The following is a 14,194-nucleotide window of genomic DNA, read 5'->3' on the forward strand; positions in this document are numbered from 1 at the left end:
GGATGCAGAGGAACAAGACGTTTATTGTGAGATTATTTCTCCTAGAAATGTCAGAGTAGCTACACCCATGAAATCTCACCATCAAGGCTGCCTAAATATAACCAGAACAAGGATGACAGCAATAAATAGGATAACATGGAATGAAGAAAGCTCAGGAGGTCTCAACCCTAGATAGAAGACTACAGGCAACTAAGTAATGCTGAAGGCAGGAAAAATATCTTCCCCAGGGAAATGCACAGCTATCCAGTAAGTACCAAATAGCCAGCCTGAAGTGCGCACATGCACGCGCGCGCACACACACACACATCACAAATATACACAGATGTGCATGTATACACACATGCACACACATACACCACACACACATACACACACACACACCACAAATATACATAGATGTGCATGCACACATACATGCACACACCACACACACACACACACACACACACACACACACACACACCAACAAGTTGGAAGGATACTAGGAAAGATAGGAAATGATGTAATTATATTATGATCTCAAAAATATTAAGAAACCTTGAAATCAGAACAAAACTGTTTCAAATTAGATAATAAGAGTTAAGCTTGGAATAGAAAATTTATGTTTAAAAAAGAAAAACTCTTGTTTTAAATTTTCCAAAGTTAACATTTTGCAGTTACTATTATACAACAGAAATTAACACTAGTTTGGAAATATTTTTCCTCTTAAATTTTGAATTGCAAAATTACTTGCTAGTAATCTTCTGTTCCAATAAACTCAATAATAATAAAATCATGTTTAATGCTAGTTTTGCTTTGACTATGTTCTAAGCATTTTGGTAAAGTCTGCATATTGGTAAAGTCTGCATCCTATTCTATTTAATCCATAACAGAACCGTATGTGGATGAGATAATTACTTTCATGTATACATAAATTGTCTATGGCCTAGACATTGGTAACTTACACAAATCATATCAGGCCATGTGAGCTAAGTCATAACTGGAAACTCTCTTAAATCACTCCATAAGTTATTCAAACAGTTACTATCATGGGAACTTGCTTCCATCCTCTCTGTCCTGTTTATGATAGACTCTATATAGTAACTCATTAAATAAAGTTGTATGCATAACTTTCTTAGAAAACTATAGTGCCACACAGAGGATAATATTTGGAACCTGGAAAAAGATTATAGAGAGCAATCCCTGTGAGTATTAGGTTGAGAAGCTTGGTTTAATTATACCTAGAAAAAATATGATAGCACCAAGAAATCTCAAATTCTACATATGCTGTGAGTGGTTCCTGTATAACTGAGTACCCAGTGTCAATTAAATGAAGGCTTCATGTATTGTTCTGTGAGGATTCAACAATAATTATCATGCTGTTATAGCAAATGGAGTCAAACCTCTCAGCTTTGGGTGTGCAGTGACAAACTGTGATATTATTCAATTCTTTCCATTGTACCACAGGCATGCCCAGCGTCTAAGTATCTGAACATTCAGGTCCTTAATGTAGCCAAGCATTTACACCAGGGATCAACCTCAAATGAGATGGTGGAAGTTGGCTGTTACGAGGTGCAGAATGTTCAAGCCCACAATAAGGGTAAGACAATGGAGACACAGCTGAGATGAGATCAGATAAAATGAATGGAAAGAGTAATCCCAAGAACCAGAGGAAAGGGCTGGCTGCCTTCACTTGGTTATAAGAGACCTTGGAAAATGCATGGCAGATTATGATGTGAATGTAAAAGAAGGTCCATGTTAGGATGCTGATGGGTGAGGAGAGATGCTTTTCTGAACAGTTCTGCAGGCCTGGAAATGTGACTTTCAAACACATTATGGGGTAACAGTATGAAAAACTGCAGGGCAAGGTCAGGGAAAAGGGCAGTCATGATGTCATCTATCCTTCTAAGAAGACCATCACAGACAGAGTTTACCCATCATCACAGTCTCCTGGAAAGCTCCAAGCCCAGCTGTTACCTGCTGCAGGTTCTCTGTGATGCAGGCATCTTTGTTGACATCCAGGTTCACAAAGCAGACCTGAAAGGGAAAGCAAACACTCAATTGTGTGAAGAATGTATCCATCTTGTTAGGAAAAAAAAAGCAAAACAAAATTAAAAAACACTCACAGAAATAGTTTTAAAGTCTTAGCCAGTTTATATAGCTTGACCATCATTTCAGTTTGGGCCTCTACAGGGATTTCCAACCTCCTCTTCACACGTCCCAACCATGATGGCAAATGTCTTTCTGCTTTCATAGGCCAGCATAGTCAAATATTTCCTGATTTTTCTCAAGTCACAGCAAAATCTTTAGGGTTAAATTATTATCAAATCCGTGAAGTAGAAAAGAAAAAATGAAAGAAACAAATGAAAGAGACTTGTAATGCCCTGGGGCTCTGATCTACTTCTCCTAGTAATGTATCTCTTAATGGTTTCTGTCTGCCTGGGTGCTTGAGTTTATTTGTAATTTTTCTACTTTTATAAAAGTTGGTTCTAAGTTGCTCATCTTAGATGCCTGAACCAGTTAGTTTAAAATAATGGGTGCACTGTTAAATATTATTTTCAAGCAATAGTGAAATGATATATTCCAAGTAAAATTTCAAACTTTAAACATATTATACAGATATATAAATACTATGAACAATGGGATGGGATTGGAGGGAGGACTAAGGAACAATTTCAAGGTCAACAACAGACTCATAAATGTTAGGAAGACTCTGTCAGCAGGGAGGAGGTGAATGTCCATAGGCAGGCAGAAGGAACACTGCTTGGAGATAAAACACATTGTCTGGTAAAAGAGGAAGATCTGCCTGTAGACCAGGCTGGGAGAAAAAGAAGTGTGAGCAACAAAATCATAGAATGGTTATATTAAATAAGAAGACATGAATGAGGTCTTCTACTTGTTAAAATTCATCAATTATATTCTTAATTACATGATTTGAATATTTGAATATGTAAAATACAGAACATTATGGTAGTGGGTTGGCCTGATGCTGCTTGTATTCTAATACTACTATTGGGCCCCCGAGACCTGGTTGTCCCAGAGACCAGAGAATCTGCTCGTAGAATGCAGTGACACTGTGTTACCTTGCCCCCAAGTTATTTCTGATTGGTAAAGAAAGATGCCAACGGCTAAAACCTGGGCAGAAGAGACATAGGGTGGGTTTAGGTTTCCTGGGCTTTGGGTTGGAAAGGAACCATGAGAAGAAGAAGAAGGTAGAGGAGGAAGGAAAAGCTGCCATGGGTTAGGTGAGTCATAAAAACATAACCCTGAGGGTTGGCTAGATGGAGTTAAGAACAGTCCAGATGGAACACAGTGATTAGTAATTCAGGGTTACCGATAGTAAAGTGGATTCTAATAGTGTCGAGGGGAGGGTAGATATCTGCTCAGTTCTAGTGCTGGTTAAGGCTTCTTATAAATATAAAGGTTGTGTGTATCTTTGATCTAGGAACTAAATGACATAAGATGGGGTGGAAATGCAGGGTTATGATTAAATAATTTTTACAATACAGCATCAGAGTGCTAGTAATATGTGTAATTTTATTAGATGCCTGAAGATATATGGACCCTTCTGATTCCAATTGGTTTGTACAGGCCAGAGTTTCTCTGAATAAACCCTTTTTATTTTTATTTTTTGGATTAAAATGGCAACAACAACAACAACAGCAAATGGCAACAAGAAGAGTAGTCTATAAGTGAAAGCTCTAAAAGCTAGCATGGTCAATATTTTGCTAAAGCATACAGCAGATGACTACAGCTCTGCTCTCACATGAGAGACTTCCCTAAGCCTCCTGGGCTGACATGACTACATCCTATGCTACTTGTTGTACCCCAGCACTACAGTAAGTACTTGTTTGGACAGCTTGATGGGTATTAGGGAGAGAGAATGCTGTGAAATGCTACTTCATTTTGATTTAAGCTCTGTTTCCTCAGGACACTCTGATGGGAAAATTGGGAGCCATGGGGCCTGTGTCCCTTTGCAGATAATGCAATGCAAGCAGAGTAAATGGAAGTCAGAAGTGGTTCATGATCTAGAACCATTTGAAGATTCACATAGTAATTGAAATTTGACCTTGGAAAAATTGGCTCAATATCCATTAGTGCTCGGGTTTTCATACTACATAGTCATCACTGCAGACATTGAACTACTGTGATGATTCTCCACTCACCTTTTAAAAGGCCATTACTTTGCCTGTATATCACAAAACTCTCTTTATTGAGTATCCCAGTAGGAAAAAGCAAAACAGAGACCAATGAAAGTCATTTAGAATAGCGATTATCTGACCTTCAATACAAGCATTAGTTATAGAGAGTAAAGTCATTCATCCACTATAAGCTGTGATATGAAATTTTGCTAATATAGGTCAATTACCTGTTTATATTCTGCATGGAATATTTTTTGTATTGTTATGGTAAGATATCAAGTTAGGAGATTTAGAGCCTAATATATACAATACAAACATATACATACACACATATACATACACACACATACATACACACCCACCCCCCCCACCCCCCCCACAATCAGGGGATAATTCATTTTAAGAAAAAGAATAACAATTTTATTATATATATATATATATATATATATATATATATATATATATGGAAACATTTCCTTTTTGTAAATAAAATAACAATAAATCTGAAATGTAGGCACTGGAAAGACTGTTCAGTGGGTACAAGCTTGAAATAAAATTCTCAGAAGCCAATTAATAGCTGGATGTAGTAGTACACATCTGTAACCCAGCACCCTTAGGGCAAAACTTCAAGCAGAACAGAAGCATCCCCAGAATCATGCTACAGCTAGAATTGACAAAACAAACTTTGTCTCAAAGTAGAAGATGAGGACCAATTCCTGAGGTGGTCCTCTGACCTACTACCTCCTTGTCCCCTCCCCACCCCCCACATCATCACACATGCATAGACAAAGAGAGACACAGAGACAAAGAGATACAGAGAGGAAGAGGAAGGAAGAGGAGGAGGAGAGGAAAGAAAGATCTCTCATATATGAAACTTTGAAAATATCCAGAAAGTGGTATTTTAATGACTCAGTTATGCCTCCATAACAGCTTTCCATTAATTTCTAACTGTACATTCTTTAATCACCTCTTTTTCAGCAGCAGGTTTAGAATATTATCTTTTCCATGGAAAGTGAAGACATAACCCAGTTTTGTATAGTCTAGTGAATGTCTCTCAGCTACTTCAACTCCTATTTATAAAACCTTTACACTGTTTTTTAGTTTAATTAATATCTTAGTGGGGAGCTGCCACACAACTACTTTCATGTTTGAGTTATTACAGTCTTCCTTCTTGTAGAATTCTTATTATTTTATGCTTTATAAACATAAAAATTTGGAATACTAATGTTTGTGAGATTCTGCTGAATAAGAGAAAAATGGTTTCTTTATAAATATTGATGTTGTCATAGTGGGTAAAAATCCTTCCCAGAGAGAACTTTCAGTTGACTGAGTATTATTGAAAAGTCAACTTTGTATTTACATTTCACATGGCTGATGGCTTGGAAATTTTACATAGGCTAGCTCTGCTCACTCCAAGTTTGTGCTTGGAGTACTGAGAACTGGAGTATGCACTAATATGATTATGATCTCTGATTTGACCCTCTTCATGTCACTGTGTTTGGATAAGTTGTGCCTTTCTTCCTTCATGCAGCAATACTTTATGTGTATATGAAAGGGCTCAAAGCCACACAGAGTATATCTCATAAACACAACCCCATCCAATTTCTTTAGAGGCAGGGTGCATAAAATCTTGGGGTCAGTCTAGGGGGAACATGGGACACAGTGAGAGTCTGAATAGACATTTTGAAAATTTTGCAACAAAATCATTTGAGAATGTTTCTTATCCCTAGTCCAGGGCCTTTGAAGTAGAAGTTCTGTGTATCTGGAGAGCTTTGTAAGTGCACCTATGACCGTTTTACAATTATCTGTTTCTAGTTTAAATTGTCCATATGATTGGTTTGCTGTTTAGAGATCTAACTCCCTGTGGCTTTGTATTGTTTTCTTGGGGTTCAACTATCCATTCATGTTGACCCCTAAATGACAACACAGATCTCTACATAAAAGCACTGGGATGGTAGGGAGGAGTAGGAAGTTTTGAGAAGAGACTAGTGTTCATTGTCTTTATGGTATATGATCTTTGGGCTATATGTTCAAAAGACAGACAACACAAGGCACTCTTCTTGTTCTCATGGGGGTAGGGTATCTGGAGGGAAAACACACCCCTAAAATGATGGACAACACCATGAGCTGAGGCAGAGGTGACATGTTGTGTGTAATGGAGAAAGATGTTGGGATGGTTGGGCTAGTCACAAATGCCATCCCAGGGAAGACAGATTTGAGGTGAACCCAGGGGAAGGTTCACATAATAAATAGGTGATCTTTTCATGATCTACATCCAATGAGCAATGACATGGCAAGAGGATTTTCATTTGGAGAGGAGAAGCCACAGCTGTGAAGCCCAAAGAACTAAGACTCCCAAGCACTATATCCTCTGATATAGTGAAAACTCCGAGTATCTTTTAACCCTTTAAAGAATTGAATGAAAGAGGAAATAAAATTTCATGCTACAAATGTTGCACCACAAGTGCTGAGAGAGACTGATGGGTTAGCTTTTGCTGATTCCCTACTTGATGGCTAGAAGTCTGCAATGGAAACTTTTGGTAAGGAGAAGGTAAAATAGGACTCTGTGGAGGTATTGTTAGACCAGCGTGGTGTGGGTAAATCATAAAAAGTGAGGGATTATGTGTTCTGGTTCTGTAGGCTAAAGAACATTTTGTGGTGGTGATAGGGTGGGGGACTGGGGCTGCAGGAGCTAACAGCTAGTGGACATCAAAGCATAACTTCTGTGCTGGCTCATCTCCTTACATGAACAGATGGCATAGAGTTCTCAGCCAGATACCTGTGTGAGGATGTCCAAGTATGCCAAATGAACCCAGGGAGGATCTGGGGAAAGCTGGATGTGTTTACAGAATTTCTGTTTCCTCCTTTAGAAACAGAAATAGGAAATAGGCCAGAGTAGGACGTTGATCTCCCTGCCCTTAGATTTTCAGGCTTTTCTGAGCTGTATGAAACATAGCCATGGAAACTGCCCTCCAGTACTCTGAAAGAGTGTTCTTAAGTGTGGAGTTCTCTTCCAGCCTAATGTGAATGAATGAATGAATGAATGAATGAATGAATGAAGTGGAACCCCTGTCTCAGGTGGTACACATGCCACAGGAGGCAGATACTGCACCTTGGTCATCTCTTCTGAATTAAGTGATGATTTAAGGGGTCTCAGCAGAAGTGTTTTGTGACAAGGACAGAGGGAAACTGTAGAGATCCTGCAGGAGAATTAACTGGAGGGGCATCAGCTCAGCAACTGACAACGATGTAAAGTACTTAGAGGAATGCTCTCTTTCTACATATGAATACTTGATAAAGACACAGGAGAAGCAAACAAGAAGACAAACAAAAGCAAAATGAACTAATGATTGGTAGTGAGGAGAGGCTAGAGGTGGTGATGTTTTCCTTAGAACTCAAGCTCCTTTCTCTTCATATGGAATGCATTTGTTCGCCTCTGTGCAGGCGCTTTGTTCCATCTGCTTCTTGCACTTGCCTGAAGCAGATGGAAGCATATCATCCCAGAGGAGCTCAGACACTCCCCACCCTGCAGGCTTAGCAATGCTACCTCTGTGCTTGCACTTTCAACGTTGCATTCACATGCTGCTCCCCTGTCCCTTAGCTTGTTCTTATGTATGTGTTGGTGTGGGAATAAATGTCAGGAAGAAAATGATCTCTTCAATAATTTAAACTAATATATATATATACACACACACACACAAATATACATATATATGTATACATATATATATGTACACACAAATATATGAATTTTATAGACAATATTCTGTTTTCTCAGTTTCATAGTGTGGATTACTTAGTCAGGTAATCTCAATTAGTTTGTGTGTGTGTGTGTGTGTGTGTGTGTCTGTGTGTGTGCAATGAAAATCTGACATGAGAAAGAGTTTGGCATTAAGATCTACTCAAACAATGTAATATAAAATAAATTTAGTTGAACATAGATCACAGCAGTTTGCATGAGATAAATGACAAATGAAGTCAGACAAAACCAGCAATGTTGTATTAGATTAAAAAAAAAAAGGTTAAACTTTGAATTTAATTGAGAACACATGAGAAAAACTGGTGATCGCTGCCAGTGCTAAATCTATATTGCATGTGAACAGTTTTAGGTTGCTGCACATTAATTTAAGTCAAAATTTTAGACTATCCAGATAGGCAAGTTCAATAGTTAGGAGATACCACCCTGCTGTATATCCACCATGAGCAGTCGCTGACAGCAGGATAAATTGACACCAGGGATTTTAGCCAGGGGGTATCTTGGATTTTAATGTTTCCAAGTCTCTTGAAGTCAGCTAAAACCTTTTATTCTTATAGAGATATTTTCTATGAACAGTTCCTTAAAAGCAGGATGTCAAATGCCTTTAAAATTTAGACATCTGAATGCTGTTTATGGCCAAACATATACTTAGGGTTTATTTTTGAAGAAAACCAGTTCCTTTCAGCTGCTTTGAACAATTCGGCCATCTGCCCATGGAAGCTATGACAAGATCCCTTAATTTGACAGTATCAAAATGCTAAGCGCTACAATGCTTTCAAAAAAAAAAAAAACCCCAAACAACAACAATTAAAAAAAGCTGTCTGTCTTCTTCCTGCTGCAAAAGAGTTTTGCTGGATGCAGGAACCTGGACTGAATTTATCTTCTCAAACTGTCACATTTTCTCGGGTTATCAGTTTGGGTTAATGGGATTAAATGGAAAACTCTTCCATCAGTGTGGCATGGTGCCATGTTGTCAGTCCTTCTAGAACACACTTGACTCTCTGGGATGGTATTGCATTTGTATGCAGTTACTGCTTCCAAATAATTGCAGCAATCATACAAAATACAAGTTTTATTTACACTCAGGGCTGTCAGACTTTTCTGCTTCTTCTTACTGTCAATATTTTTAAAAATTAGGTATTTTCTTCATTTACATTTCCAATGCTATCCCAGAAGGCCCCATACCCCCCCCCCCCACACACTCCTCTACCCACCCACTCCCACATCTTGGCCCTGGCATTCCCCTGTACTGAGACATATAATATTTGCAATACCAATGGGCCTCTTTTTCCACTGATGGTCTTTTAGGCCATCTTTTGATACATATGCAGCTAGAAACATGAGCTCTAGGGGGTACTGGTTAGGTCATATTGTTGATCCACCTATAGGGTTGCAGACCCCTATAGCTCCTTGGGTACTTTCTCTAGCTCCTCCATTGGGGGCCCCGAGATCCATCCAATAGCTGACTGTGAGCATCCACTTCTGTGTTTGCTAGGCCCAAGAATAGCCTCACAAGAGACAGCTATGTCAGGGTCCTTTCAGCAAAATCTTGCTAGTGTGTGCAATGGTGTGAGCATTTGGAGGCTGATTATGGGATAGATACCCGGGTATGGCGGTCTCTAGATGGTCCATCTTTTCATCTCAGCTCCAAACTTTGTCTCAGTAATCTCCTTCCATGGGTGTTTGTTCTCAATTCTAAGAAGGGGCAAAGATCCACACTTTGGTCTTCATTCTTCTTGAGTTTCATTTGTTTTGCAAATTGTATCTTGTACCTTTAGTATTCTATGTATCTGGGCTAATATCCACTTATCAGGGAGTACATGTCATGTGAGTTCTTATGTGATTGGGTTACCTCACTCAGGATGATGCCCTCCAGGTTCATCCATTTGCCTAGGAATTTCATAAATTCATTCTTTTTAATACCTGAGTAGTACTCCATTGTGTAAATGTACCACATTTTCTGTATCCATTCCTCTGTTGAGGAGCATCTGGGTTCTTTCCAGCTTCTGCCTATTATAAATAAGGCTGCTATGAACATAGTGGAGCATATTCCTACTAGTTGGAACATCTTCTGGATATATGCCCAGGAGAGGTATTGCAGGATCCTCCTGTAGTACTATGTCCAATTTTCTGAGGAACCGCCAGACTGATTTTCAGAGTGGTTGTACAAGCTTGCAATCCCACCAACAATGGAGGAGTGTTCCTCTATCTCCAAATCCTCGCCAGTATCTGATGTCACCTGAATTTTTGATCTTAGCCATTCTGACTGGTGTGAGGTGGAATCTCGGGTTGTTTTGGTTTGCATTTCCCTGATGATTAATGTTGCTGAACATTTTTTCATGTGCTTCTCAGCCATTTGGTATTCCTCAGGTGAGAATTCTTTGTTTAGCTCTGAGCCCCACTTTTTAATGGGGTTATTTGATTTTTTGGAGTCCATCTTCTTGAGTTCTTTATATATATTGGATATTCATCTCCTATCTGATTTAGGATAGGTAAAGATCCTTTACCAATCTGTTGGTGGCCTTTTTGTCTTATTAACAGTGTCTTTTGCCTTACAGAAGCTTTGCAATTTTATGAGGTCCCATTTGTAGATTCTCAATCTTATAGCAGAAGCCATTGCTGTTTTATTCAGGAATTTTTCGCCTGTGCCCATATCTTCGAGGCTTTCCCCACTTTCTCCTTCATAAGTTTCAGTGTCTCAAGTTTTATGTGGAGTTCCTTGATCCACTTAGATTTGTCCTTAGTACAAGGAGATAGGAATGGATCAATTCGCAGTCTTCTACATGATAACAACCAGTTGTGCCAGCACCATTTGTTGAAAATGCTGTCTTTTTTCCACTGGATTGATTTAGCTCTCTTGTCAAAGATCAAGTGACTATATGTGTCTGGGTTCATTTCTGGGTCTTCAATTCTATTGCACTGGTCTACTTGTCAGTCATTATACCAGTACCATGCAGTTTTTATCACAATTGCTCTGTAGTACAGCTTTAGGTCAGGCATGGTGATTCCACCAGAGATTCCTTTATCCTTGAGAAGAGTTTTTGCTATCCTAGGTTTTTTGTTATTCCAGATGAACTTTCAGATTGCCCTTTCTAATTCGCTGAAGAATTGAGTTGGAACTTTCATGGGGATTGCATTGAATCTGTAGATTGCTTTTGGCAAGATAGCCATTTTTACAATGTTGATCCTGCCAATCCATGAGCATGGGAGGTTTTTCCATCTTCTAAGATCTTCTTTAATTTCTTTCTTCAGGGACTTGAAGTTCTTGTCATACAGATCTTTCACTTCCTTAGTTAGAGTCACGCCAAGGTATTTTATATTGTTTGTGACTATTTAGAAGGGTGTTGTTTCCCTAATTTCCTTCTCTGCTTGTTTATCCTTTGTGTACAGAAAGGCCATTGACTTGCTTGAGTTAATTTTATATCCATCTACTTCACTGAAGCTGTTTATCAGGTTTAGGAGTTCTCTGGTGGAATTTTTAGGGTCACTTATATATACTATCATATCATCTACAAAAAGTGATATTTTGACTTCATCTTTTCCAATTTGTATCCCCTTGATCTCCTTTTGTTGTCGAGTTGCTCTGGCTAGGACTTCAAGTACAATGTTGAAGAGGTAGGGAGAAAGTGGGCAGCCTTGTCTAGTCCCTGATTTTACTGGGATTGCTTCCAGCTTCACACCATTTACTTTGATATTGGCTACTGGTTTGCTGTAGATTGCTTTTATCATGTTTAAGTATGGGCCTTGAATTCCTGATCTTTCCAAGACTTTTATCATGAATGGGTGTTGGATTTTGTCAAATTCTTTCTTCAAATCTAACTAGATGATCATGTGGTTTTTGCCTTTGAGTTTGTTTATATAGTGGATTACATTGATGGATTTCCGTATATTAAACCACCCCTGCATCCCTGGAATGAAACCTACTTGGTCAGGATGGATGATTGTTTTGATGTGTTCTTGGATTCTGTTAGTGAGAATTTTATTGAGTATTTTTGCATCGATATTCATAAGGGAAATTGGTCTGAAGTTCTCTATCTTTGTTGGGTCTTTCTGTGATTTAGGTATCAGAATTATTGTGGCTTCATAGAATGAATTGGGTAGAGTACTTTCTGCTTCTATTTTGTGGAAATCTTTGTGAAGAACTGGAATCTTTGAAGGTCTGATAGAACTCTGCACTAAACCCATCTGGTCCTGGGCTTTTTTTTTTTTTGGTTGGGAGACTATGACTGCTTCTATTTCTTTAGGGAATATAGGACTGTTTAGATCATTAACCTGATCCTGATTTAACTTTGGTACCTGGTATCTGTCTAGAAATTTGTCCATTTCATCCAGGTTCTCCAGTTTTGTTGAGTATAGCCTTTGGTAGAAGGATCTGATGATGTTTTGGATTTCCTCAGGTTCCGTTGTTATGTCTCCCTTTTCTTTTCTGATTTTGTTAATTAGGATGCTGTCCCTGTGCCCTCTAGTGAGTCTGGCTAAGGGTTTATCTCTCTTGTTGATTTTCTCAAAGAACCAGCTCCTCGATTGGTTGATTCTTTGAATAGCTATTTTACATGTTATAGAGTTGTCTATCTTGGACATTTAATGTAAATGGAACAATATGTATAATATGTAGTTTTATTGTGACTGGCTAACATAATGTTTTCAAGTTCAACTCTACCAAATCTTTATTAGTAGTAGTTCATTAGACTTTACTGCAGAATAATATTTTACTGTATGGAAATATATATTTTACATGTCTAATTTTTAAATTTTGTTTCTTTTCAAAGAAAAGCTTATTTTTCAAAATGTTCTGATTGAGAATTTGGGAAACGTAAGATGATCATCGACTGTACTCTGTCATCGTCATCTTGGTTGTGAGACTCTTGGTACCTCTTTCTATTGAAAGACATGGCCTTAGCAAAGGATCCCCAAAGATGATGTGACCATAGCTTATGGTTTGTCTTTGAGCTTGGCCCTTTGTTTGACTTTGCAGATGTTTATTATCTTGCTAGGTTGTGTGATGCATGCAGATTTAATCTTTAATAAGATCCCAACTGTTCCCAAAGTGGCCATACATGCCTCATCGCTTGCTCCTGTATTAGGAATTGTGTGCTTCTAGATGTTTTCTGAGTTGATTTCTACAAATGATGGAGTTGAGCTATAATTATGGTCTAAAGTAGCAGAAACTAGAGGAAATTGGATGTGTTTGAAACCAATCCAGCCAGGGCAGGCAAAGGCTGTCATAATGGAGCAAGAAGAGAGAGGAACTGCAAGGAGGTTTCTTTCTTCTATGAAAAATAGAATTGAATACAGATTTTTAAATATATATTGGGGTTATTATTCCTTGCTTATCTTACAATTCTTTTTCTTTTAAAGATTCATTTTATTTTATTTTTTAGGTGTGTGACTGGTTTATGTTTATGTATATATGTTTGTGCACTTTATGCATGCAGGACCCAAAAAGGCCAGGAGAGGCTTTGGATCCCCTGGAACTGGAGCAAAGACATTTATTTAGAGGCTGCTGTAGAGACTCAATGGTCAACTATGTCTGATTGCAATATTTAGCAGAAATGTAGATAGAGCTCTCTGCGATGTGTGGAGAGAGATGCATAGATGCAGAGCAAGGGGATCTGTTGACAGTTTTGGCTCATTACTGTGCTCTAAATCAGCAATTGTAATAACAGTAGTGAAAGCTTTTCTGCTTAACAAGGCCTGACCTGCATGCCCTCTCCTCAGCCCACTGCACCCTCATAAGAAATACATTAGTGCAGCATGAGTGTTGTACTTATGAGCAGATGAAGAAATTGAGGGACAGAGTTTTCAACTTCCAGGCTCACACAGATGGAAAAAACTGAACTAGAAGTCTAAAATCCATGCTGATGCTCCTGGGAAATGTCTCTGTAGGTAAAGTACTTGTGACAAAAACATAAAGACCCGAGTCTGTATTCTTAGCGCACAAGTAAAAGCCAGGCATACATGGTACTGACTTATAATTCATGAATTTTGGGTTGGATATAGGAGGATAATGTCTTTCTGACCAGCAAGACTAGCTGAAATACCAAGCTTTAGTTTCAGGTAGAGACCTTGTCTCAAAATAATAAATTAATTCCTTAAAATATGAAAAAGCAACCGAAGAAAGCCATACTGACGTAAGGCTATGTCCCCAGGGGAGAGCATACCTGTACACACACATGCACACATACATATACACCCATGCATATACTACACACACACAGATGAAAAAAATTGAAAAAACAAAATGGGATCTGAAAAGTAATTTCAATAAACAGGATTGAAAGGGTGTCTAGATCCCTGTAAAGTTCAATTTTGATTT

The 14,194-nt window shown here is 38.4% G+C and overlaps 1 protein-coding gene across 4 annotated transcripts in view; it reads right to left on the reverse strand.

Annotated features, from left to right (window-relative positions):
• Nucleotides 1-14,194, reverse strand: part of Sphkap (SPHK1 interactor, AKAP domain containing) — a 142,333-nt gene that overhangs the window by 33,386 nt on the left and 94,753 nt on the right. For all 4 annotated transcript variants that reach the window (XM_029480138.2, XM_029480139.2, XM_029480132.2 and 1 more), the window contains one exon: nucleotides 1,957-2,016. In XM_029480138.2, coding sequence (XP_029335998.1) covers nucleotides 1,957-2,016 — 60 coding nt within the window. The remainder of the gene's footprint in view (nucleotides 1-1,956; nucleotides 2,017-14,194) is intronic.

Source organism: Mus caroli, unplaced genomic scaffold (genome assembly GCF_978045245.1).
Source record: "Mus caroli unplaced genomic scaffold, Mus_caroli_1 scaffold_1, whole genome shotgun sequence".
NCBI classification, from domain to species: domain Eukaryota; kingdom Metazoa; phylum Chordata; class Mammalia; order Rodentia; family Muridae; genus Mus; species Mus caroli.